General features: G+C 43.0%; 1 protein-coding gene across 1 annotated transcript in view; it reads right to left on the reverse strand.

The window, feature by feature from the left end:
- The window catches only part of CCDC27 (coiled-coil domain containing 27), a 44,521-nt gene extending 27,253 nt beyond the window's left edge, over positions 1-17,268 (reverse strand). Inside the window, exons 1-5 of the mRNA XM_075327417.1 lie at positions 17,152-17,268; positions 6,550-6,740; positions 4,400-4,532; positions 4,139-4,305; positions 2,367-2,528 (exon numbers count right to left, since the gene is read on the reverse strand). Of these exons, the coding sequence (XP_075183532.1) occupies positions 2,367-2,528; positions 4,139-4,305; positions 4,400-4,532; positions 6,550-6,729 (642 nt within the window). The 5' untranslated portion in view covers positions 6,730-6,740; positions 17,152-17,268. The remainder of the gene's footprint in view (positions 1-2,366; positions 2,529-4,138; positions 4,306-4,399; positions 4,533-6,549; positions 6,741-17,151) is intronic.
- Positions 17,269-22,125: the final 4,857 nt, after the last annotated feature.

Below are 22,125 nucleotides of genomic sequence, written 5' to 3' on the forward strand. Positions count from 1 at the left end.
GCTCCAAGCGTCAGTCTGGAGGGGTAAAGCCATTGTAATAATATCGATGAAATTCAATAGGGCTAGGACCATATAAGTTCAGGTCTATGTATCCCAGAGGGTACAATCCATGAATCTCGCACACTCTTAGGTCCTCTGATTTTAAGCAGTGTATTATTACAGTTTTGGGTTACTTTGCTTTCATTTAAAGGGGCTGCTTCATGAGATGCATTTATATCATAACTGCTAGATGACATTGGTACCCCAATTTCCTGTTCAACCCACGATCCGACCACCAGAGAGAGGAAAGGTGATGGCGCATGCGCTGACTCTCCACATTCATTGCTATGAGAGTTTTGATTACAGCCAAGTGTATTTGCTTGGCTGTATTCAGAACTACTATGACAGCAGTAAGAGGAGTAAGGCGGCGCATGCGCCATCATCTCTCTTCTCTCTGGTGGTTGTGTAAGGGTGGTGGACTATGTCCCTATGCTCCTGCCCTGAAGACACCGACCACCGCCTCGTAGTGTGAACTGTGTAATATGTCTATGTATATAATGTGTTTATGTATAGAGTATAAGTGTGGCCATCAAGTGGCCACTTCTAGGTAGTGCTCATAGATGTAAATATTAGAATCTGCCTAGCAACAGGAGGACTGTAGGAAGGAAACAGGTAAACTGTGGGAATAGCCACAAGTAGAGGAGGCAGTCACAGGGAACAGGCTGACTCCATCTTAGATAGTTATGGACTGATTAGTGATTAGATTGGACTTACTGGTTGCTCAATACCTTGGACTGTAGTTAATGGGTGCGAGTTATCCCAAAAAGTAGTTTGTGACACAAACTGTGAGACAGCCTGAACCCCAGAGGAGCATGTATGATCCAGACACATGTATGGGTAATGCCCAAAGCCTGTTTGTGGTAGGAGCAGGCAACCTCTACCACAGAAAGGACTATTGGTGGACACTTAGCATAGGTCTGGGCAAACACGAGCTGAATAGTCTGTGCACTTCGGTCAAAGGTCGTAAACTAATCCTTGTAGGTGTGACACCGACTTCGATCTGAGGGAGACTTAATGACTCTGATGTGCGGGACCATGAAGCCAGGCTGGGTTGAGGAATATGGACCTATAATATTTGAGAGGCTGTGGTCTGAGGGAACGGAGGAAAAGTGCGTGTGCCATGTTAAGATAATGGCCCATCCCAGTAGCCCATCATTCTACTTGGAACCGTTGGAGATAACAGTGAGTGTAAGGCCCTTGCCTATGACTATGGGCAAGCCCCTCTTCCCCCCCTATCCGTATTGGTAAGGTTTATCGGGGCTTGGACAGGAGCGACTGGATGATGCCCCCCGCCATAGCCACTGCATCTCTGGGCAAGCCTCTGGCACCAAGGGACGAAAAGGCAGTCAGAGAGGAGTTACTGTTAAGGTTAGTCATGTGCATTGTAACACAACAAGTGTAGAAGACGTTTTGCCCAGCAGGAGAGGCATTGTTGCTTTGAACCTAAAGTGTGCTAAAATTGAACTAAGAGAATATGCCCAATGTCTTAGCCCTAAAGTTGGAACTATTGAACTAAAATTTAACCAGAACAAGAACTGTTTTCCTCCGAGTTTGCTTTTCACTGCCAAGGGACCTAAGTAGCCTGAGATATCGGCGATGTACAACCGATCTAGAGGTATAACCTGCCCAATACCACTCTTTGCACCAAGCCAGGTCCCTTGAACCGGGGCATGGGGCGGGGACTACAGGGGTATCCCATTGCCTGTGGCTACCACCCTGAGCCACTGTTACAGTTGGGCGTTGTGATCAGAGAAGAAATGTGTGCGTCCCATTTATGCCATAAATGTCTCTCATCAGACAGTCCCTTAAGGGGTGCTTGGTTCTCAGATATAGATCTAAAGGTTAATCTTCCCCCATTGCAATCTGAAAAAAATATTAAAGTGGTCCTCTCTATGTTATGTGGAGGGAAGAGAATATGTGGCTGTGCCACATTTATATTGCAAAAGTGGCTCTGATGAACACAACTAATGATAGGGAATGTGATTGCACAGAAATTGGATTTCTGATGACCGTCATTTCACGGTACCTTCCAGGTCATAACATGACGACATTCACTATCATTAGTTGCAATTAGTACTAGTAAAGCAGCGTCCTAGCGCCTTCATAAATTGGTGAAAACCCCTTAGATCTGTATTTAAGAAAGCTGCTTGAGATCATGTATTACAACCTATACCAATTACTTCCATTGTGTGAGCAGTAGCCATTAATTTTTGGCTTTATAAAGAAATGTGTAGGCCCTTTGTTAGTTTATAAGCCCCATATTAGCTATAGAAAAAAAGTCCTAGTATGCTTTTTGGTGTTTTTTGATACTTTCTTTAACAACTCACCTCTTCTCTATTGATGAGTGCGGAGACAGATCTATGGACATCATTCTGGAGCTGGGATACTTCATTCCTCAGGGTGGAGATGATCTGATCCTTCCTCTTGCTTTCTACCTCATATCTGGACAGACGGTTTATCTCTTCTCCCAGTTTAAGAAGACAACGCTCCTAATAACAAATAGATCTTTAATAAAACACATCTTTAAATGGTTATTCCCAAAACAAGTTATTCTCTATCCATAAGAAAGGGTATAACGTGCTGATTCCTGGGCATCCAATGACCTCAAGATCAGGGCTCTTCAGCCCCAAGAACAGGCTCTGTAGTCCCGTTTTGAATGGAGTGGAGGGGGCATGCTAGTCCCCCGATCCATTCATTCTCTATATGCCTTCTCTAATAGCTTTCTCTTGCAGTCCCAAAGATAATGAATGGAGTGGAGGTTCAGCATGCTCCTCAAGACCGGAGCACAAAGCCTACTCTCTTAGGTTGAAGAGCCCTGATCTAAGAATCATTGGACAACCACCAATTAGTAAGTTATCCCCTATAATATGTGTGCAAGAGGTAAGGGGGCCACCTTCACCTCCAAAACAGCAAACAGCTAGTGTTGAGCGGACCCGGATCCGCAAAATCCGGATCCGCACGGTTTGAGCGCCCGATCCAAGTCCGTCCAGTACCCGGGATTTGGGGTGCACAATCCGGATCCGGGTTTTTTTTTTTTTCTCTCTCTCTCTCTCTCTTTCTCTCTCTCTCTCTTTCTCTCTCTTCTCTCTCTCGCTCTCTTTCTCTCTCTCTCGCTCTCTCTCTTTCTCTCTCTTTCTCTCTCTCTCTCTCTCTGTCTTTCTCTCTCTCTTTCTCTCTCTCTTTCTCTCTTTCTCTCTCTCTCTTCTCTCTCTCTTTCTCTCTCACTCTCTGTCTTTCTCTCTCTCTCTCTTTTCTCTCTTTCTCTCTCTTTCTCTCTCTCTTCTCTTCTCTCTCTCTCTCTTCTCTCTCTCTCTTCTCTCTCTCTCTCTCTCTCTCTTCCCCCCCCCCGGATCCGGCTCCCCATTGATTTACATGACCGCGGATTCCGGATCGGATCTGGACTTCGGCGGCAACCCCATCCGGATCCGCCGAACCCGGATTATGACCGATCCGCTCAAATCTACAAACAGCAATTACTGTCTCCTCCCCAAAATCCTATAGATTGTGAGCCCGCAAGGGCAGGGTCCTCTTCCCTCTGTACTAGTCTGTCTACTGTAACTTGTACATGTATTCTGTATGTAACCCCCTTCTCATGTACAGCACCATGGAATCAATGGTGCTCTATAAATAAATAATAATAATATAGTGTTCTTACACAGGGACCCTCTTCTGTCTATGTCCACCCCTGGTACATAGCGTAGTCCCATCTATCTGCTCATATTCAATCAGTGTTGGTCTGACCACTAAGACACCAAATGATCGTAACAAAAAATGAGCAACACTTCTGGAGGACCAACGACTCCTTTACTCCTAACAAGCCCCCTAAGGCTTTCTTTGGAGGCCAAAGAAAGAGATTAGAGATGGGGAATATAATTGTTTAAAACTTAATTTTCCCATAAAGTGTCCATTAGTTTGATTTATACATCTCACTCCTCCATATCACTCCTCGCCCTGACTTCTATGCATAAATTAAAGGGGATATTCTCTTTGACAATGACTTTGTGTCATAAATGTCCTTCACAGAGGTTCTTTGACCCAATGAAATGTTTTTCACCAGGGCCAGGGTGCAATAGATAGACAAATATATAAAGATATGTACCTTCTCATTGAGAACACTGATGTACCATGGGGTCTTAATCTCTACAGAGGTCAGGTAGGTTTGAACGTGTGGATTCCCGTTGTAATGTAGATTTACCGAGGAACTGTCCATGGATGCGTTACTCTTCGGAAGATCGGTACAATTGTGGATGTGAGGAAGTTTTCTGTCTAAATGGGATGATACATCACTATGATAGTTACATTATATATTCTGTATATAGACATAGTTAAGATTTTCCTCCTTACAAAAGGCAGCAGTTACCTATGGAGGACGCAGGGATGCTAAGTTTGCAGGATCCATGTGATGGTCCACCACTAGACGTGTGCAAGTCAATGACATGAGAGGAAGAGTAGCTTTCAAGTGAAGACGCCGGACTCAAAGAAAATGTGGGCGACTGCAAGGAAATGAACATGACTGAGAAAGGTCATCCAGTTTACTCAATCTTCCGGAACACAATTCAGATGCCTAAGGGTATTTGACTCTTTTTACAGATTTTTATGTACAGAAACTTGAGCATAAAACTCCAAGTTTTTGAGGAGTTTTGAGTTTTTCAAGAAGAGTTAAGGCTGCTTTACACACAACGATATCGCTAATGATCTCGTTAGCGATGTGACACTCCCAGATCGTTGTTACGATTTGCCGAGATCGCTCATAGGTCGTTTTGTAGCGGTCACACGTACCCCTCTCACAAACGACACTACATCGTTCAGCGATATATTGTTTGACCAAGGCGGTCGTGTGGATGTTGTTCGTCGTTGGCACGGTGTCAAACGTAGCAATATGTCTGCTGCGTTCCAAACGACGAACAATATTTTGAAACTGAACGACGTGTCAACGATCAACGATTTTCACCCTATTTGCGATCGTTCGGAGTCGCACGGAGGTGTCACACGCAACGACGTTGCTAACGATGTCAGAAGTGCGTCACGAAAACCGTGACCCCGATGACATATCGTCAGATAAATCGTAGTGTGTAAAGCGGCCATTACATACACTATTTTTTTTTTTTCCAACAGATGTTTTAACTAAGAATAAGCTTCTGTGTATGAACAGCAAAGAGGATTAACGTTGCAATTAATAGGGAAAGTTTTAGGCCATTTTTGTAGCATATTTGGAGCCAATCCGCTCCATCAAACTCCTCAAAAAACTTTGTCTACACATAGCCTTAGGGCTCTAAAGGCCCCGTTACACGCAACGACGTATCTAACGATATATTGCCAGGGTCACGGATTCCGTGACACACATCCGGCATCGTTAGCGACATCGTTGCGTGTGACACCAACGAACGACCGTTAACGATGGAAAATATCGTTAATCGTTGACACGTCGTTCATTTTCCTTATCGTTGATCGTTGACACGTCGTTCATTTTCCTTATCGTTGATCGTTGACACGTCGTTCATTTTCAAAAAATGTTGATTGTTGCAGGACAGAGGTTGTTCGTCGTTCCCGAGGCAGCACACATCGCTACGTGTGACACCTCGGGAACGACGAACTGCCGCTTACCTGCGGCCGCCGCAAATGAGGAAGGAGGTGGGCGGGATGTTACGGCCGCTCATATCCTCCCCTCCGCTTCTATTGGGCGACCGCTTAGTGACGCCGCTGTGACGCCGAATAAACTGCCCCCTTAGAAAGGAGAGGAGGCGGTTCGCCGGGTACAGCGATGTCGCTAGGCAGGTAAGTCCGTGTGACGGCTCCTAACGATTTTGTGCACCACGGGCAGCGATTTGCCCGTGACGCACAAACGACGGGGGCGGGTGCTTTCACCAGCGATATCGCTGCGTATACCCACTATACCTAAACCTTTGTGTATTCCATCAGACTCCTTATATATAGAGATATTGTCCCCAGGAGAAATGTACCTTCATAGATTACTCACGTCTTACAGTTATACTGGGTTTTAAGTGGCAAAATGGGGTCAAGGACACAATTTGTGGTATGTTTTGGCTTATTTTTTGTTATCCCATATACAGAATATAGCTAAAAAATGCATCGTCTATAATCACATGCCACGTGTTTTGGGAATGACAGTATGCCCTCTCTTTCTGGAATATATGACTTAGTTTTGGTAAATCCAGCTCAACGAAAACCACAAATAAATCCTAGAATTATTTATATAACTGCAATAATGGCAAACCAATATATATTTTTTCTATATCAGCGTTGCTCATGTATACGTCCTCTTTTTGGGCTGGATCCCACATAGTGAACACATGCACTTATCACAGAGTGCATTAGCAAATGCCCCCTTAGAGTGCACAAATAAGACCCACATACAATGAACAAATCCATAATGTAAGACAATGTGTTCATGGCTATAAACATTAGGATTAGTGATGGTGATGTTCCCCGAATTGAGGATGGAGGACTCCACAGGTCGGACACCCCTGGGGCTGACCTTGTATACATTACCTGGATTTCGTAGCTGTGTTCCTGCACTGATTTGCTGTAGTTGTCCCTCCGTATATCTGATTTGGGGATCTTCCACATGGCTGTTTGGGGTCTGCGGGATCCCGTCCACTGTTGCTCATTGTAAGTTCGCATCTTCAGCCCGGGATTTTCTTTCATGTCTACTTTCGTGTTGATCACCATTTCAGCGCGTTCTAGAAAACAAAATCCACCATTTAGAAAGGAAAGTTGGGGAGCGGAGGAGAGTAAAGAGGACTGGTATGAAATCAGGTCTCCTGCGTCCAACGCCATGTCGGTAGGTGAGGTTCTCCAGGCTTTTGTGCTTGGATGTAGCCTTGGATACAAATTAATGAAAGTGCAACCTAGAATTAGGGAAGGCTTCTGGTAATTGATCCTAGCTGCAAGATTGTAGGAACGAGTCCTGAAAGATGGTGTTTATTACCTTCCGTCCTGACCAGGTCACCTTCTTCTCTGAGAACTTAACCTAAAAAAAAAGCTAAAAAGCTTGGTGACAAGTGATAGAGATGCTGTACCATCACAACCCAACAGAGGGTGCTACCTGCATTTCTAAAATTTAGGCTCCAGGTTAGCTGAGCCTTTGTTTAGACCCCATCCCTATCAAGACCAGTGGGCAGGGCTGTGGTCATTATCTGGTGGACTCAGGCAAGTGCCAGTGCCCACACCACCTGGTCGGTCCACTCTGCCTGAGTTTCAAATTACGACATCTGCCATACGTGTACCGAGGATGTGTGCGCTGCAAGTATGAGGGGCATTTTAGCTGTTTACCAAAACATATTCAAGATACTGTTATAATCAAGATGGGCTTAAAGTGTTTTAATTTTAATGTATTCACATCCTAATAGGAGGAACAGTTTAGGAATCACAGCTCTTTAATATGTACAGTAGCTGCTTCTTTTTAAGGGACCAAAAATAATTGGACAATTATTTCAAAAGCTCGCATTCCCTTGTAAATCCATCATCAATGAAGCAGGTAAAAGGTCTGGAGCTGATTCCAGGTGCGGCATTTGCATTTGGAATTTGCTGCTGCGAACCCACAACATGCGGTTAAAGGAGCTCTCAATGGAAGAGAAACAGATCATCATTAGGCTGAAAAAGAAAAGATGAAATCCATCAGAGAGATAGCAGAAAAGTTTGGAGGGGGCCAGATCAATAGTTTCGTACATTCTGGAAAAAAATAAAAAAGAGCCAACTGGTGAGCTGGGAACTCAAAAAAAGCCTTGAAGTCCACAGAATCATTTCCATGGTGAAGAAAATTCCCTTCACTACATTCACCCAAGTGAAGAAGAGAATATGTAATGAGAGGGGTCACCACAAGGTGCAAAGCGTTAATCAGTCTTAAAGGTAGAAAGGTCAGGTTAGAATTTGCCAAAAATCATCTAAAGAAGCCGCCCAGTTCTGAAAAAGCATTCTGTGGACAGTTGAAACTAAGATCAGCCTGTACCAAAAATATTGAAAAGTAGAAAGTCTGGAGAAGGCTTGGAGCAGCTACTGATCCAGAGCACAGCCCATCCTCTGTAACACATGGTGGAGGTGGTGTGATGGCCGGGCATGCAGGGCTTCTAATGCCCCAAGGTAACTTGTGTTTATTGATGATATGACTGAAGACAGAAGCAGCTGGATGAATTCTGAAGTGTATGAGCCGCCCAGGGCTATGGAGTACTCGGTCCCGGGCAGTGTACTACTGGGATATGTCACTGGGTGGCCGTTGCTCGCTTCCGTGACCCTAGGGGTTGCTGTAAAAAGGGGTTTATATACAAGAGGATGTTCAATAAAGTTTATGTTGTGACGCCACTTGCGGTTTGCGGTTATGGTGATGGAACCGCCGCTGCACAGTCTCTCTGCTGGGGCTGATGTGTCAGCAGCCTGGATGTTGGGCCCTCCGCAAGTAGGGCCGGGGCCCCAGGGGGTAGGTGATGGAGTTAGGCACGGAAAGAAGGTTAGGCCTCACGAGGGGTTACTGTTTAAATGGTTCTCTTTACTCATAGTAGATGGTAACTGGTACCCAGAGGATGGCTGGTTTTCACCTCTGGTTCCCTTAGTCCCAGTGCCGGTTGGTGACCTGGTGGCTTCTTTCCCCTGCACCTTTCTCAAGTTGGTGGGTCCCCATGGCTTGGAGCGTCTTGGGGTCCCCTCCTGTTTGTCTCTCAGTCTCTGGTCCGTACAGCGGGCAGTGTGAACCCTGTAGGGACGGTGTTCAGTTCCGGTCCCTGGTTCTCCCGTTACTGCTGTTGCCCCCGGACTTCAAAGGTCAGTGAGGTCCTTGATGGTCCCCTCACTGTGCAGATGGTTATCAGGTCTGCCTGGAGCATTTGCCTGACCTAGGGTTCTGTGCCCCGTCGGTGCTATGGTTCCGGGAGTACTTCGCCGTACTCCACCGGCAACCACATGCCTGGACCCTCAGGTCTCCGTTATACTCCCATGTCAGAGCAGTTGCGTCCGTCTCTTCTCAGTTCCACTTACTAACTCTAACTGTCTGTTTGTCCCCTCCCACCTGGTCGTTGTCTAGTGGACTGGATCAGCGCCACCCCTGGGTGGCCATCCATTGGCTCCAATTCTAGTCTGTCACCAGTCTGTGGGGATGGGGGAAAACTGGGATTATAATGTATTTTACTGTTACCGGCACTGGTCTTCCAGGTCCCTGGGGATAGGCCCTGCATCTTTGGTGGGATGCAGTACCTTGTAGTGCCCTGATGGGTTCAGGGGTGCTACATGTACAGGGCGAGACTTTCTGCTCACATCAACTAACTGCACCCATGGACCCAAAACATACTGCAAAAGCAACTCAGGTTTTTTTTGAAGGCAAAGAAGTCAGTCACCTGACTGAGTAAATCTCAGATTTACCTTGCCGTTGGTTTCCGGGCTTACATGCATTGGCCAATTCGAAAACTAAAAATCTCATTTTTTCATATAGCAGTAATGCAGTACCAGAGTTCCTTTATACATTGATGGCATTTTAGTGTGCGGCTGTATGCATTTTGTATTTGCTATGTTTTTTCAGTTTGCACCTATTCATTTTTTTAGGATGTGCTGGTCAGTTTTTTTGAAATATTTGTAGTCATCATATCAACCCCATCGAGATGTCCATGGCTTCCTGACTTCAAGCCATAGTCGCTGCAAAGGATTCTCTGCAAAGTATTAAAAAAGAACAATTTGTTTATGGTAAAGTTAATTTGTCCAATTACTTTTCAGCTGATGAAATGAGGAGGATTTGTAGAAAAATGGTTGCGATTTCTAAACGTTCACATGATATTTTTGTTCAATCCTTTTCATTAAAATCCCCTTAACGACCTACAACGTGCTATGCACATCATGGGTCGTTTCCCTGCCTGTGATGCCGGCTCTCACGCAGAATCTGCATCTTTCCCGGCAGATGAAGGCTGAATTATTATCAATACGCCAGAATTGCAGGTTTTCGGCCGTCTTATGTTGCGGCACTTTATAGAGCCGGGAAGGGGCGGGATGGAGTCTGCCTCCATCGGTCGTCACATTGTGGTGTTTGTTGTGTATCCTCGCCTCTCCATACATTACTTCTACAGATAAGTGTTATGGAGACTTGCAGAGTCAACAGCCTTGTGGCTTCTAGTATCTAGGACGCACACACGAGCAGTAATTCAATCAGAAGGTTGTAAAGAGCTTCAGGGTCACAATAAGCCGCCTTTCTATTACGGTTAATCCCTGACTTTTGACTCCGCACGTTTCACCTGGGACCTTAGTCCAATACTCCACCTCATATTGACCAGGACTTGGACACGTATGCAGCATATGCAGCGTTCCCTCCTGACAAAATTAGAAGGTAATTTGTAAGTCTGTCCTAATTGCAGGTTAAAATTGCAAAGTGCTTGTCAAAAAAACCCAAAACGCTAGGATAGAGAATTAGTGCAATGAGTTTTATCTGAGAAAAAAAAAGAAATGTAACATGATCACATGTGCTCACCTCCGTGCAAGAAAAAAGGTACATACCTGACCGCTGCTGCGGATTCATAAGCTCAAAGAGCCGATAAGTAGGAGATTGGGATGATTACTGGTTATTCCACACTACTGGTCTATAATGATGCTGTGCGATATTAAAAAAAAATGTGACTTATTGATTCAACGCGTTTTCTAGCTGCCTCACTTCATCATTAGGAAAAGGAAAAACATTTGACGCGTTTCAAAGCTGCCTTGTTTCTTCATCAAAGGTAAAAAATGTATTTTGATTCAACGCGTTTCAAAGTTGCCTCCCTTCTCTTAATCAGAAGAAGGAAAAATGTGGCATATTAATTCAACGGGTTTCGAAGCTGCCTCACTTCATCAGGAAAACAAAAAATGTGGTTTACTGATTCGATTCAATGCGTTTCAAAGCTGCCTCACTTCTCCATCAGAAAAAGGAAAATGTGGTATGTTAATCAACGCGTTTCGAAGCTACCTTGCTTCATCATTAGGAAAAAGAAAAACATTGTTTATTGATTTGACGCATTTCAAAGCTGCCTCACTTCATCAGAAAAAAGGAAAAATGTGGTATATTAATTCAACGTGTTTCGAAGCTCCCTTGCTTCATTATCAGGAAAAATGTGGTTTATTGATTCAATGCATTTTGAAGCTGTCTTGTTACTTCATCAGGAAAAGGAAAAATGTGCTTTATTGATTCAACACGTTTCGAAGCAGCGTCACTTCATCATCAGGAAAAGGAAAAATGTAGTTTATTGATCCAACGCATTTCAAAGCTGCCTCTCTTCATCAGGAAAAAGAAAAATGTGGTTTATTGATTCAATGCATTTTGAAGCTGCCTTGCTTCTTCATCAAGAAAAGGAAAAATGTGGTTTATTGAGTTAACGTATTTTAAAGCTAACTCCCTTCATCAGGAAAAGGACAAACGTGCTTTATTGATTCAACACGTTTCAAAGCTGCCTCACTTCATCATCAGGAAAAGGAAAAATAGTTTATTGATCCAACACATTTCGAAGCTGCCCCCCTTCTCTTCATCAGGAAAAGGAAAAACGTGGTTTATTGATTCAACGCGTTTCGAAGTTGCCTCGTTTTTATCTCAGGAAAAGAAAAAACATGGCTTATTAATTCAACTCGTTTCGAAGCTGCCTCTCTTCTTCATCAGGAAAAGGAAAACTGTGGTTTATTGATTTAACGCATTTTGAAGCTTCCCCATCAGAAACAGGAAATCCCTTTTTTTCACTTCGACCCACACTCTTAATACTCTATCTGTTACTCAGCAATACTCTATACATTTAGTACATCATATATTTGATAGGTATCTCAATATACTTGAAGAAGGCCCCTATCTGGAGCAGAATGTGTTGTTCATTTTAAGCATATTTTAATATCAATTAAACAAACTGCTAGAAAGAAGATCTAGTCCAATCATTGGGATATTAATTATTCTTATACACTTTCTAATCAATAGAGTTTCGTCTGTAATAAAAAAATGATTACTTGATCACAAAGAGAAGGAGTTTGGTAGGTTAGGGGGAGATAAAATGACGGTAATCATAATGCAGCATCCAAATCTCACTGGAGTGAATGTAGGGGGTGTTTCACCGATATCATAAATTTGGTGATATTCTGATTGTTTCTATTGTTGGTTCCTGAAGAAGGAGCATGCTAGCTCCGAAACGCGTAGCACTATGAACAATAAAACTGCTGATCATCTGATAAATGTCCTGAGTTTGTCCGGCAGCGCGGCATTATGACCCTTTTCTTCTATTACTCTATTTGATCGTGATTTTCTGACATGGCAGACAGAAATAGGCTCCAGATTTGCACATTATTGCTTATGACATTGGGACCAATGATTTAAAGGGGTTCTCCAGATCTAAGTCATAGGTGGCCTATCTCTATGTACTAACTTGTCAAGCACTCCTCCACTAACTCCAACAATGATATAGAGACCACAAAGGTTGCTACTTATAAAAGAAAAGAAAAAAGGAACCAGAATTCTCACCATCCTCAGCCACTCCAGGGAGGGTTATTGAGCTGCCATGGAGGCAAGTAACAAACAAATTAATAGAGTTGGAACAGAGCCAGACAACGAGCGATATGGGGAACTGCCTTCTAACAAACCGTAACACCTAACACACTGCAGGCTAACTAGTGACCTACATTAATGTTCACCATGACATCAACCTATGACCATGACGGGTGCTCGCAGCAATCCAGTGACTCACTGAAGATATATAATGACCATCACCATGGAAAAAAAAAATCTAGTGGGTCATAAGAAAGGAGGGAAAAATGTAAAAAGTCTTCAAAATACAAAACTTTAATACATTTTTTAAACCATTTTTGAAAATTCAATGTGTCCAGTACTGATCGCACATAGGGGGACTCACGCGATTCGCACTTACTAAAAGGAATCAGGGATTATGATTGGTTCCTATGATTTGGGCAACACAATTTATGTCTATGGCCAGAGTAGACAAACAAGGAAGATTATCAGGTCACCCTCGGACACTTGTTGTAGTCCTTTCCATGTTGCCTATTGAAGTCAGATTAGAAGCCAATGCACGGATCCATGTGGCTAGCATCCACGAAGTGAAGATAACAGAAAGGGGAGGTCCAGCACCGAAATAAAACACTTAAAACATAGTGAAGATAAAAGGCGATGACACCTGGCGCATTTTGCACAGGGTCCTTACTAAAACTCTTGTCTTTATTTCAAATTGTTTAAAACATAGTGAAGATAAAATGCGATGACAGCTGACGCGTTTCGGACAGGGTCCTTCATAAAGCTCTTGTCTTTATTTCCAGTTGTTTAAAACATAGTGAAGCTAAAGTACGATGATATTAACGCGTTTCGCACAGGTTCCTTAATAAAACTTTTGTCTTTATTTCAAGTTGCTTAAAACATAGTGAAAATAAAATGCAATGACACCTGACGTGTTTAAGACAGGATCATTAATAAAACTCTTGCGCCTTTATTTCAAGTTGTTTAAAACTGAGAAAATAAAATGAGATGACACCTGACGCGTTTCGGACAGGGTCCTTACTAAAACGTTTGTCTTTATTTCCAGTTGTTTAAAACATAGTGAGGATAAAAAGCGATGACACTGATGCGTTTCGGACAGGGTCCTTACTAAAACTATTGTCTTTATTTCAAGTTGTTGAAAACATAGTGAAGATAAAATGTGATAGCATCTAACGCGTTTCGGACAGGGTCCTTAATAATACTTTTGTCTTTATTTCAAGTTGTTTAAAAAGATAGTGAAGATAAAATGCAATGACGCCTGACATATTTTGGACAGGGTCCTTAATAAAACTAAATGCTATGACACGGTCCTTAATAAAATTCTTGTGTCTTTATTTCAAGTTGTTTAAAACATAGTGAAGATAAAATGTGATAACACCTGATGCGTTTCGGACAGGGTCCTTACTAAAACATTTGTCTTTATTTCAAGTTGTTTAAAAGATAGTGACATAAAATGCAATGGCACCTGATGCGTTTAAGACAGGATCATTAATAAAACTCTTGCGTCTTCATTTCAAGTTGTTTAAAACAGTGAAGATAAAATGCGGTGACACCTGATGCATTTTGGACATTGTCCTTAATAAAGCTCTTGTCTTTATTTCAAGTAGTGAAGATAAAATGTGATGACACTGATGCGTTTTGGACAGAGTACTATAAAATGCGATAAGTGACGCATTTTGGACAGGGTCCTTACTAAAACTCTTGTCTTTATTTCAAGTTTTTTAAAGCATAGTGAAGTTAAACTGCAATGACACCTCACGCGTTTCGGGCAGAGTCCTTAATCTATAATCAAAGACCCTGTCCAAAACGCGTCAGTGTCATCACATTTTTTCATCACTATGTTTTCAACAACTTGAAATAAAGACAAGAGTTTTAGTAAGGACCCTGTCCAAAACGCGTCAGTTGTCACATTTTATAGGACTCTGTCCAAAGCGCGTCATCACATTTTATTTTCACTGTTTTAAACAGCTTGAAATAAAGACAAGAGTATTATTTCGATGCTGGACCTCACCTTTCTGTTATCTATGGGCAGAGTAAGGCGGTTGAGTTTCAAAATTTGGCAATTCCACGAGACAATATTGAGGCTGCGTTTCTCGTCTGGATGCAATTTCTGACAGGTCTTGTGTTTTGGACTAACAGAAAAGAGGTGATTGGGCCTATTTCTACCTCCAAACCAGGTGGAATGATGACTTACTGGTCTGTAAAGGGCCCCTTATATTGTGCTTCTACAGGTACCCTATTCTGTCTTTGTCAATGGTAGGAAAATTACTACACAAGAAGACTGACGGCACTCCCGAATATGCAGTGTGAACTGGTGCATAACTTGACAACATACAATGACAAAAAAAAGACAGCTGCACTCTGTAATGCTAAAGCATGCAAACCATGAATGTAAGAATATAGACATGCGAAATATACTGTATACTGCTAAACGAAATCTAAGAAAAAAATGAGATATTTAGCATACATGGAAAGATATTGCTCCGTACCAAGGCACATGACCTGCCCATGGGTCTACAATCCTGACAGTGCTAATAGTTTTTGCACATCCTCTGATGAACAGTCTGTTTTAATGGATGGTGCTTGGAACAAGTAGGAGACCAATCCTGTTTCTGAGAAAGTGGTGATCAAGCAAGTATCTAAAAGTGTTAAAAAAGGTTTATTCCAGCATATCAATATCCAAGTATACAGAAAACATTCTTGGAAACTGTAATATATTGTGCACACTAGCTCTCACGCTCATAATGCTATGTTGTATGACTAATAGTTTAACTAAAACGACAAGTCTGCAGTCCCTGTATGGGTCACTCTATGTGACTGCAGACTTGCTAATCCTCACATCGTGTGCATTGTGCAGATTCTTTGGCATCAGCATCAGACCACGAGTATGTGATGTGCAGATTCCCGGCCAGAATCCAACTAGACTGTTTCCGGCATGATCAATGTAAATGTACTGCGTGAGTCCAGAAAAAGTCTATTCGGATTGTGGCCGGCAATATTACATTACATGAATGACATTCCCAGCACTGACACTGGATAATCCTCACAGTGTGCACAGTGCGAGGAGTCACAACTCTGCAGTCATATAGAAAGACGTTGAGTGACTGCAGACTTGTTGTTTTAGAGTGGACAACCCCATTAAAGCTTGTGTACCCCAATACAATACAGTCTAGTCAGATTCTGGCCGGGGGAGTCTGCATATTGCATACTTGTGGTCACATGAACGACATTCCCAGCACTGACACTGGAGAATCCTCACAGTGTGCACAGTGCGAGGATTGACAACTCTGCAGTCATATAGAATGACATTGAGTGACTGCAGTCTTGTTGTTTTAGACTGGACAACCCCATTAAAGCTTGTGTGCCCCAATACAATACAGTCTAGTCAGATTCTGGCCGGGGGAGTCTACATATTGCATACTTGTGGTCACATGAACGACATTCCCAGCACTGACACCAGAGAATCCTCACAGTGTGCACAGTGCGAGGATTCACAAGTCTGCAGTTATATAGAATGACATAGAGTGAATACAGACTTGTCATTTTAAACTGTGTGCAATGCCCCAATGCATTACTGTAATGCATTACTAGTCAGATTCTGGCTGGGGGAGTTTACATATTGCATACTTGTGCTCACATGAACGACATTCCCAGCACTGACACCGGAGAATCCTCACAGTGTGCACAGTGCAAGGAGCCACAAGTCTGCAGTCACATAGAGTGACATAGAGTGAATACACACTTGTGATTTTAAACTGTACAACCCCTTTAAAGTTTGTGTATCCCCATGCAATATCTTCATCAGGGCCCTAACTATTATGGGTATGTAATAGTATTTGGTCCATCTCGGTCCCTTAGGCTTCAGGACTCGGGTGCACATATTATAGTTATGACTAAGAACCTGAGAGTTAGGATTCGAAACACGTTTCCATGAATATTTTCTGATCACTTGGATTTTTAGAACCTGCATGTCCTACTATACAAGAACATTTTAATGATTCGTTATACTTATACAATACATCTGTAAAAAATGTAGTCTGTCTGCAATTTTTGAAAAAGTTGTCCATACACAATGTCTGAGGTGGGACAATCTATGTAATACATTGGGTGGACAACACAACCCCCCACCCATTACTATGTTGTTTTTCCATTGCTTCTTCTTTAACCATCATGATCTCACTTCTCTGTACAACATTACAAGTTACCGTCCAACTGGCACCAAACGTTGCGTAGAAAACCAGAAACTAAGTCTACTTGGCATAAAAATCTGTAGAGTTGACCTCTGCAATTAAAACATAATCTTACAATAGTCCAAAGCTGCTAAAATCATCTAACAGACAAATCTAATATTTATTGAACATTTTCTTTTTTTGTTAAAGGGGTCCATTGTATGCTGGGATCCAAAGCAATCCATTGAAGATTTCCAATGCTCAATATCCCTACAGTGCCCCCGCAGGAGAAATAAAGCATAACACAGTCCCCAATTAAATCAGTATGGTGTTCATGGACCTAACATGGTCCTTCAAGGAGAGATATCTTCTCCACTTTGGCTAATAGAATAGAGAAACCTCTTTTTAGGAACTTTAGAATTTCATAATAAGAAAATTTGAAGCCCCTTTAAGTCTCACCTCATCTTGGAGTCAGGAGGCATCGCCAGTCCCCTAACATTGAGGAGGAGAAGCTGTGATGGGGCCCGGGCAGGTCTGGTACGTGCAGAATAGTGACCACGTGCCGCCGCCTTGTCACCTCCACAATAAGACTTGTTACATTCTTTCATTGTGGAATGTCAGGGAGAAGCCGTGATTGGTTGTGCTCTCCGTTGCTAGGAGACTGATTGTTTGCTGGTGGGGACCAAGCACTGAGTGTAAAACACTCCGCCTTCTGCATGAATGACACAGGCACCAGATCAAAAAGATATAAAAAGCAAGTAAATATAATAGCCACTGCTACAACAAATACATATAAACAGTATATACAATGTGCTAATATTCTTAAATAATTCATTGTCTACTTCCATTTATGAAAATATCAATCCGGTGTGTATTTGTCAGTTATTATAGCGGTTCTGTCCCACTCTCCCCCGGTCTCCTTTAGTCCATATTGACATCACAGAGTAGGACCACCCTTCGAGACCCCTTCTATTAGTCATAATGAGCGGTGATCTGTAGGGTGCAACCATTCAAATGAATCAGGCTCCTCAAAGTGAGAATCACTGCTCTAGGATATGGGAAAAGCGAAGGGAGAGGGGAGGTCTATATGATATCCATACAACCGAAAAAGATGGAGATGTAACTTGAAATTCTGTGATACACCAACAACCATGTTTCAATTATAATCCCGGTATATTCCTATTTGGTAGAGGAGCTTTTGTGCACCGTCATACTGACCATAGACATGAGATGCAAATCAAAAAAGGTCTGTGGAGCCTCTGGTAGGAGTCTCAACACAGAAACTAGCCAGATATCCCTCCGGGAAGGACCCAGCCAAGGAGTGGCTCTTTTTAGGAGACCACCATAACCACCATATTAAGTGGCCCTTTTAGTCAATATCCAGCTCTTTGACAAGTTTAAAGATATGACAAGGGAAATACCAAGGCCAGGTATCCATCCACAGACAGCTGTTTCGGGGTATTGCCCCTCATCAGTGTGGAGTAGGATTTTGGCTAGGTGGGAGCAATGCCTAGTAGACCAGCAGGATCCTTGGCTGGGTCCTTCCCGGAGGGATATCTGGCTATTTTTTGTGTCGAGACTCCTAACAGAGGCTCCACGAACCTTTTTTGATTTGCTTACTTCCCAGGGCACAATGCACCTAGGATTTCACTGTGTTGAGCGCCTTTGTTGGCTGCAGACAGTGTTTTCTCTGGCTGGCCTCCCCGAGATCAGTGATTGTTTTGTCTTGCATAGACATGAGATAGCAGATAGTATTTAGTGATGAGTGAGCACTCCCATGCTGGGGTGCTCGGTACTTGTAACGAGAAGTCGGACGCTCGGATGGGCTTGACTTTTGTCCCGAGTAAAATGGAAGTCAATGGGGAACGCAAGCGTTTTTACAGAAGATCTTGCAAATGTAAATAAAAATGGTATCGCTGCAATCGGTAATTGTACCAACCTGAAGAATAAAACTGTCTTATTACTTTGATGACATGGCGAACTGCATAAAAAAAACAATCCCTGAATTGCTGTTTCTTCTTGACACAGCCTCACAAAAAAAACGGAATAGAAAACGATCAAAAAACATTAAGTGGCCCAAAATGGTACCAATAACAACTCCAACTCTTCTCGCAATAAACGAGTCCTCGCATGACTCTGTCGGCAGAAAAATTAAAAAAAAAAAAGCTACAACCTTCTAAATTTTGTTCATTTTGTAAAATAGCATTTTTTAGTGTGACAGTCGCCAAATGTAAAAAAAACTTTTATAAATCTGATATTGCTGTAATCGTAATGAACAGAGGAATAAAGCTGCCTAATCACTTATACCGCAAGGTAAATGGCGTATCCAATTCTTCATCTGTTGCTGATTTGTTTATTATGCCTCAAAAAGATCTCAGTACGACATGGCTCACATTTATTCTGCGCTCTACCCTAATTGCTTACACTGGGGATTACATGTAAATCTCTGAAAAACATGATTTAAGGCCCCATCACACGCAGCGATATCGCTAGTGAGCGTACTCGCCCCCGTCATTTGTGCGTCATGGGCAAATCGCTACCCGTGGCGCACAATATCGTTTGGAGCCATTACACAGACTTACCTACCTAGCAATGTCACTGTTGCCGGCGAACCTCCTCCTTTCTAAGGGGTCAGTTCGTGCGGCGTCACCGTGGCGTCACTAAGCGGCCGCCCAATAGAAGCGGAGGGGCGGAGATAAGCGGCTGTAAAATCACACCCACCTCCTTCCTTCCTCATTGCCGGCAGCCGCAGGTAAGCTGTAGTTCGTCGTTCCCGAGGTGTCACACATAGCGATGTGTGCTGCCGCAGGAACGACGAACAACCTGCGTCCTCAACAATCAACGATTTTTTGAAGACGAACGACGTGTCAACAATGGACGATTTGGTGAGTATTTTCCATCGTTAACGGTGGTTTGTTGGTGTCACATGCAACGACGTCGCTAACGATGCCGGATGTGCGTCAGGGAATCTGTGACCCCAGCGATATATTGTTAGATACGTCGTTGCGTGTGAGGCCTTTAGATAAAATTCCCAATGGAAAATTCACAGTAATGAGGCAGAGGGTGTCACTTTGAACTCCAGTGTGGCCTGTGGTTCAGCGGTGTCCGTCTTTTTATACATCTTTTTAGTAGGGCTTATCGAATCTGCCAAAATCCGGGACCGGCGGATCCCTGCCGGATTGAAAAAAAAATCCGGATCCGCTCCGGATTCCGGTGCCCATATAAGTCTATGGGGACCAGAATCCGAAGAGTCTAAACGTTTGTGGAAGGTTGGGGGTAGGAGCGCCTGCGGTGTACTCACCCGAGGCGGTGTCATGGCAGCAAACTCCTTCCGTGTCAGGCTTTTCCTTCCGCAACCGACAATTCAATATTCATTGTTTTGCCCGCCCACCGACGCGTGTAATTGGTTGCAGCTAGATGCGCCCCCACCCTGAGTGCCAGCGTGTCAGCTGACTGCCACCAATCACAGACGGCAGGACGGCCGGTGGGTGGGGAAAGCAGTGCAAGTTTCTGCGGTCAGTATGGTGAGTGTGCATGTTTTTTAGAAACACATACACGTTTCTGTCAGAAGTGTGCGCGGCTGTGCCGTTGATGCGCTGTCAGACTTGTACAAGTCTGGCATGACATCAGCCGGCACAGCCTGCGCTCTCCCAACATGAGCGTGCAAGTACACAGAAACACATGCACACTCCTGTCAGAAGTGTGCGGCTGTGTCGGTGATGCGGCTTTTTTTTTGTTATTTAAATAAATAATTAAAAAAAAAAAACAACGTGATGTCCCCCCTAATTTTCATCCCCAGCCATGATAATGCCGGCCAGGGGCTGGTAGCCTCAGCTTGCAGCCGCCCGGTATTGCCGCATCTATTAGATGTGACGATCCTGGTGCAATGCCGGCTCTTCTCGATTGCCCCGGAGCGGTGGCAATTGGGGTAATAAGGGGTTAATAGCAGCGCACAGCTGCTACTAAACCCTAATGAACATCTAGAGGGGTGTAATTTCCAAAACGTGGTCACTTGGAGGAGTTTCTGCTGTTTTGGCATTTAGGGTCTCTGCAAATGGAATCCGCAAACTATTCTAGGAAAACCTGTGCTCCAAAAATCAAATGGTGCTCCTTTCCTTCCGAGTCCTGCCGTGCGCCCAAACAGTAGATTTCCACTACACATGACATGGGGTATCGGTGTACTCAGGAGAAATTGCACAACAAATTGTATGGTGCATTTTTCCTGTGACCCTTGTGAAAATGCAAAATTTGGACTTAAAGCAACATTTTTATTGGCAAAACTAAAATTGTAATTCTTTACCACTAGATTCCTTTATTTCCTGTGAAACACTTGAAGGGTTATTAAACTTCTTGAATGCTGTTTTGAGCTCATTAAGGGGTGCAATTTTTAGAACAGGGTCACTATTGGGTATTTTCTGTCATCTAGGCCTCTCAAAGTCACTTCAAATGTGATGTGGTCCCTAAATAAATTGTTTTTGTAAATTTTGGTGGAAAAATGAGAAATTGCTGATAAACTTTTAACCCTTCTAACTTCCTAACGAAAAAAAAATGATGTTTCCAAAATTGCGCTGATGTAAAGTAGACATGTGGGAAATGTTATTTATTAATTATTTTGAGTGATATAACTCTGTGGTTTAAGGGCACAAAAATCTAAAGTTTGAAAATTGCAAAATTTTCACTAAATTTCCAATATTTTCACAAATAAAAGCAAAAAATATCATCCTAAATTTATCACTAACATAAAGGATAATATGTCATGAAAAAACCATCTTGGAATCACCGGGATCCGTTGAGGCGTTCCAGAATTATTACATCATAAAGTGACGCTGGTCAGGATTGAAAAAAATGGCTGGGTCATGAAGGTGGATACAGGAAGGGGTTAAGCCCGCCTATGTGACTTGTTCAGATCAGACTTATGGCTGTTATTTAAAGAAAACCCATTTGGCGAAATAACCAGTTTCGAGGCAGAAGGTCAAAGGACAATGTATCTGTAAACCTTCCGCAAACAGGTGTCTGACTGCTAAAGCCCATGCAACTTTGCAAAAATAGATTTAGAAACTTGTGGCTGGAATGTGAGAAGAGGACAAATATGCATATTGTGCTCCTTCCTACCCATTAGATGTCTTCAGAGTAGGAGGAGAAAAAGGGGTTAATCCCGTGCAATCCGGCAACTAAGATGTAGAAATGTTGATAAATTGATAAGCGTAAAAACCTCTTCCTCAGGACCAGAATATCAACAATCCTCAATATCAATATTGTTGATATTCTGGTCCTGAGGAAGAGGTTTTTACACCTCGAAACGCGTAGACCCATGGAATAAAAGAGTGATTAATTTATCAACATTTTACATCTTATTTGGTGGATTGCGCGGGATTAACCCCTTTTTCTCCTCCTACTCTGAAGACATCTCCACGTGGGGCCGCGGCAGCCGCC

This window comes from Anomaloglossus baeobatrachus, chromosome 11, assembly GCF_048569485.1.
Source record: "Anomaloglossus baeobatrachus isolate aAnoBae1 chromosome 11, aAnoBae1.hap1, whole genome shotgun sequence".
Classification (NCBI taxonomy): Eukaryota; Metazoa; Chordata; class Amphibia; order Anura; family Aromobatidae; genus Anomaloglossus; species Anomaloglossus baeobatrachus.